The sequence below is a fragment of the Saccostrea echinata genome, unplaced genomic scaffold (genome assembly GCF_033153115.1).
Source record: "Saccostrea echinata isolate AGI-Se365-2 ecotype Australia unplaced genomic scaffold, CSIRO_AGI_Sech_v1 ptg000016l, whole genome shotgun sequence".
In the NCBI taxonomy this organism is placed as follows: Eukaryota; Metazoa; Mollusca; class Bivalvia; order Ostreida; family Ostreidae; genus Saccostrea; species Saccostrea echinata.
This window is the reverse complement of record NW_026889765.1, coordinates 23,393,155-23,398,679: the sequence shown is the minus strand read 5'-3', so window position 1 is coordinate 23,398,679 and position 5,525 is coordinate 23,393,155. Positions and strand designations below refer to the sequence as shown.

The 5,525-nt window shown below is 35.5% G+C and overlaps 1 protein-coding gene across 1 annotated transcript; it reads left to right on the top strand.

The window, feature by feature from the left end:
• The first annotated feature begins 1,924 nt into the window (after positions 1-1,924).
• Positions 1,925-3,226, top strand: LOC133188236 (uncharacterized). The gene has a single exon (XM_061323614.1). It carries the CDS (start codon positions 1,925-1,927, stop codon positions 3,224-3,226), a length of 1,302 nt encoding a protein of 433 aa, XP_061179598.1.
• Positions 3,227-5,525: the final 2,299 nt, after the last annotated feature.

Here is a 5,525-nt window from a genome sequence, read left to right as displayed (position 1 = left end):
CCGTCATCTTCATCAAACCTCGTCTGTACGAGGAACTTTATATGCGTCTCCGTTTAAAATTTGTGATAAGGCTGCCTGTTTACCGCTTAGGGAAAACGTAACGCTTTGAAAACGATAATAAACATGCATCTGACATACGTTAAAACTTTCAAAAGTATTTAGGTAACATTAGAATAACACTTACCAAGAAACATACACCTAGTATCTTTACATAATCACATGTTTGTTAATTATAGGGCGCAGCCATATTGCGTATAAAGTAGCTCCGGTCCAGTGGAGGTTTATATGATACAGCCGAGGTTAGATGAGGTACGAATCGGCCGAGGTGTGCCGAGTGCATTGAAAGTATGCTGGGAAAGAGATGTGCCTTACTTAAGCAATTTGTTATAAAAGATCGTCAAGTTACAGTTAGAAAAATAGTTGAATATCTTAAAATAAAATAATTATTAAATCCTGAAAATATCATTAACTTTCGATTTTAAACATTTCAGTTATGATAAAGAGAACGCGCCCATACTTGATTCACATTAAAAAGACACTTCCAAGACAGAATAGACGGGTTGTGATGGTTACCATGCTCATTCTGGTAAAAGATATCCTTATCCACCTATCCTATTGTCGAAGTTTGGCAATTTTTGATAAATGGACTATTCTTGTTATAAAAAATAACCTGCATGGTAATAAATATAAGACTCGGAAAATCTTTTAGCTGCTGTGACAGAATGCTACGGAGCATGTCACGTGACCGCCTGGAGCACGTGTTTCGTGCATGGGCAGAACGGTGGCAGATGTGCATTAAAACCGGAGGGGACTTCTTAAAAAATAATACATTGAAACATAATTTTATTTCTTTTAAAGAAGTAATTCAATTAGTTCGCGAACTTTTTGATCACTTCTCGTAACTTGCTACGGTGCTCCATTTAGTATCACTTAAAGAGACACTAAAGAGAAATCCTGAATAAAAAAATAATTTGCATCTTTTAGTGGGAAAAAAGTTTGTTTGTGGCAAGTGGCATTGGACATTTTATCATATAAAGGATGAGGAGGGAAGGGCTGGTAGAGTTTTGTTGAGCCAGATTGTTAATTTACATGACTTCGCAGGGAAGAATATTTTAAAGATGATGGGGGGGGGGGGGGTCATCATAAAAGGTCGACATTTATTTTTTATCTTTCCAGTGGAGGTCAGATTATTTATTTTTCAAAATTGTTAAAGACAAATCAGCTATTTCCTAAACCTGCTATTACGACCCCCCCCCCCCCCGCCTTCAAGTCAAATGGTCGTTCCCGAATTAGCTGATGGCAGTTCTGTAGTTGATAATTGAAAATTAAGAACACCATTTGACTCGTGATATTGATTGCTTGAAAACAAGTATGGTTAACTCATAATTCGGTGCAGATCTTGCCAAAATTTCACATTTATTGTTGACCAATTCACATATTCAATAAATCTATTTCAACTCATTTTTAGATACATTTTAATATCATGACAGTTTTCCCTTTAATATGGTTGATATACTAGTATCATAGACATTAACTAATCTTTCGATTTGTTTGGGGGAGGGGGACTTGCGCCGCACGCCTTCTAAATATTCCAGTTGTGTCCTGTGTGTATTTTAAAACAGACACCTGTATATATTTATGCCTTGGTGAACTTTAATTCGTTCACAGCCCCACTTCATGATGTGTAATATTATCTATGAATGTCCTAAATTTAGATTATTGGTAGGCGGATTTCAACAAACATGGCAGTCAGTAAACCAAAATATTCGCCGGGCTCTCCCCAAGAGCATATTAAAACATGTGGATTCCACGATTTACTTATTGATATTATTTGTGAGGACTGTGATAGATTTTTTGTGCTAAATGTGCTAAAACAGATCATAGAGAACATGACTGGAATACCATATCCTCGGAAGCCAGCGAAATGAGGAGGGGTCTAGTGAGATACCTGAAAAAGTTAAGCGAAGAGGAAATTCCACAGATTGATCAGAAAATAGATGATATATCAAAACAGATCACAGAAAATGAAAATATTTGTGATTTTCAAATTGAAAGTCTAGGAGAACATTGTAAGGAAATAATATCAAAGATAGAGGAAGCTAAACAACACCACGAACAGGCATTAAGAGACAATCTGACTAAAAAGAATACACAAATGAAACAACTGCAATCTAAGTTAGAGAGAAATAAGGAACAGATTCTTGAGACAGTGGAATATATTACAAAGAACAACAATTTAATGTCTAATTATAGTTTGATTGACAACCATAGGGAACTGGCACGTTTTCTAAGAAATATTTCTACTTTTGATATAGAGAATTGTGAACACTCGTTGAAATACAGAAAAGGAGAAGTCAGACAAGACTTCCTGGACAATATGATTGGAAAGACTTTTGATTTAGACAACATCGTTCTTGCTGAAACACACTCATTTAAATATGGTGATAAAAGAATAATTGCATTGAAGGCATTTTCTCAAGATCATTGTTACATCGCAGAAATTCATTCAGATTTTATTGGACAGGTAAACAAAAATGGCGACAGAGAAAACAAATTCAGTATTTCTCCAAATGACCTGTGTGTTACTGATACTGGTGATGTCTATATTACGAATTACAAGGATGGTACCATCACTCTTCTATCACAATCAAGAGTCGTCTCTAAAGTGGTCAGTACAGACCCTCTAATTCCCGTAGGAATCTGTCAGTCAGTGGATGGTGGACTTTTGGTTACCTTCAGAGATAGTAAACCAGATATCTTTAAAGTAGAATCCGATAGCAGACGTTTGGTGAGACACGTTACATTGACTGGTGACGTCATCAATGAGTTTGAATACCAAGGGGACAAAATGACCCGTCTCTTTACGTTACCATGGCGAATCACACAGAACGGCAATACACAAATTTATGTTGTGAACAGGACGAGTTTAACTTCAGGTGATCTGGTGATTTTGTCTTCTTCTGGTCGTCTGATATCCGTTTATCCGGGTCGAAGGTTAAAAGAAAACTTTACTCCATGTGACGTTGTGTGTGATTCTTATTTCAACGTCCTCGTCTCCGACTTATACAATCATCGAGTCCATCTGCTGAGTCCTGATGGTGAATTCTTGAAATTTTTACTAACAGAAAAAGAAGTGAACGAACCATTCTCATTATCATTGTTTAATTCCTCATTTTGGGTAGGAGAGAACAAAGGAATTGTCAAAGTTTTTCAGTGCCAAATTTAACATTGCTTTCCTGAAAATAAACTTTCCTTTATAGTACTTTATAGTTGTTTATACCTTAATTTATTGGTATATTTTAAGATAAAGTTGGTCGCATCTGTAGCATGGTCTTATTTTTTAAAAAAGGTTTCCGCTTTGTGGTTTTATGGGGTTAATGAAAGTGTAACGAGGATTGGATACATCGGCCGGGTAGCTCAATGGTAGAGCACCCGTGCGGCTAGTAGGAGGTCCCGGTTTGGTCGACATTTAAACTTTTTTTCGTTGACATTTCAAGATAAAAAAAGATTTAAAATTATGTGCGGCATTGTATTATATAGCGTGTTCGAAAAGTTTCTTTGAAAGTCACGTGGTATAAATAGTAAGGCCATGCGGTAGCATGGCACTCTAAGCTCGCTCGCTAGGATTTAAACACCCAATTTTACGTTAACGCCCCCAAAATCTACTTGATTCAAGATCAATAAAATACCGCCTGTCAATCATAGAGAAAACAATAGCTACTGATTTGATTGACAGGCCAGCTACCCGTGCTACCTGATAATCTGAATTTGCAGGTTTTGAAAATGATCGCCTGGTCACGCGTCAAACACTTTCATGTACCGCGTGAAAAGTCGCTTTGTATAATTATACATGTACACTCGGGTTATAAAAAAAAAAAATCAAGTCGCTGTTATATTGCATGGTTGGACATTTTATTGATATAATTAAGAGTAGATAATTATAACCTTGACTTCAGGATATTTTTTTCAATCTCCACTGCTGTTTGGTACTATTTAAAAGCGATATGATGTCCATGTCCAAAATAAATGTAACTCTTTTTTGAAGAAAAACTAGCGACTCGATCTTTTTCAATTACTGCCTGGGACTTGGATCCGGAGAAGAACGAAGTTCCCGTAGCAGCTAAGACCGATAATTCTTCCGAGCCCCTTCTTCAACCTTTGCCTAGATTTTAGTAATCATGGTTATGCCCCTTTCGACCCAGCATTTGGGTGCACAGAAACTCAATGCGAAGCCCGCCAGTTAAAATCATGACAAAATAAAATAGAATGTATAAGAAAAATATTCAGCATTTACGGCATGAATTACGAAAGATTCCTTCATCACATGCTTTATCTTTGCATATATATGAATACGAATAGTGATCGGTCTTAATTAAAGTCTTACAAACAATACAAATCTGTGAACATGGACCTTCAGAAATGCTGAATATTTTGGACAACATTGTTGGCACCGGGAGAAAAAATACATTCCGATTGTGGTAATAGTCCACAAGCCGGATAAATTTGATAAATGGGATTTTTTTATTTCAATGTTCATTCTCATTCAATAAATTTTATATCAAAGTTTTATTTATTTATTTATTTATTTATTTTGCTCAATATTAGATACGAAACGCGTAATATGTTGACCCTGATTACCAAAGACAGACTTCCTGTGTAATACAACGTGTATAGGGATTTTGACACTTTGAGTATTGGGGGTCTCCAGGTAAATAACAAAAGTACTACCAAGACCACTCCCCCTCCTCAGGTAACCGTACGGTAAAAAAAAATGGGTCTTTAAAGATTAGTATGGCTGATAGTGATGCAATGGAGTGCAATGAATTTGGGCTATACAGTTGTATTCGTAATGTGTTATGGTTATGTGTTAGCAGTATATAATTGAATAAAAGCAGCATTCCTACTTAATATGTTTTGTGTTTTATTCATTTATATTAAATGTATTTTAGAGGAACTTGGATTTAATTCTACAAGTGGTAATCCAACTTATACTCATAGTTCCCTTTCTACGGAAGAAATTCTTCAAAATCATATGTCAGTTTTGAATATTTTTAATATTCCAAACAACCTAAATGAATTTGAATTACCATATTTATATTGGATTCCGAAACTTCATAAAAATCCTTACAAACAAAGATACATAGCGGGTTCCAGTAAATGTTCAACGAAGCCTCTATCTTTACTCCTCACTAAGATATTAACAGTGGTGAAGGAGAAACTTCAAGAGTACTGTGCAACAATATATTCGAAAGTGGTGTAAATCAGATGTGGATACTTAAAAATTCCAAGGAACTTCTGGAAAATTTGAAATCACAAGATTTCACCAAAATCAACAGCTTAAAAACTTACGACTTTTCAACTTTGTACACAACCATTCCCCACGATAAATTAAAGTCCAGGCTTTTTGATATCATTGACAGCTGCTTTTTCAATAAAAATGGAACTCGTAAATATACTTACCTTGTCATTGGTCATTTGCAAAATTATTTTGTAAAAAAACATTCTGATTGTTCACACAAGTACTC

Coding starts and splice junctions, on each gene's coding strand:
- LOC133188236 (XM_061323614.1), top strand. CDS start 1,925: ATGAGGAGGGGTCTAGTGAGATACCTGAAAAAGTTAAGCGAAGAGGAA.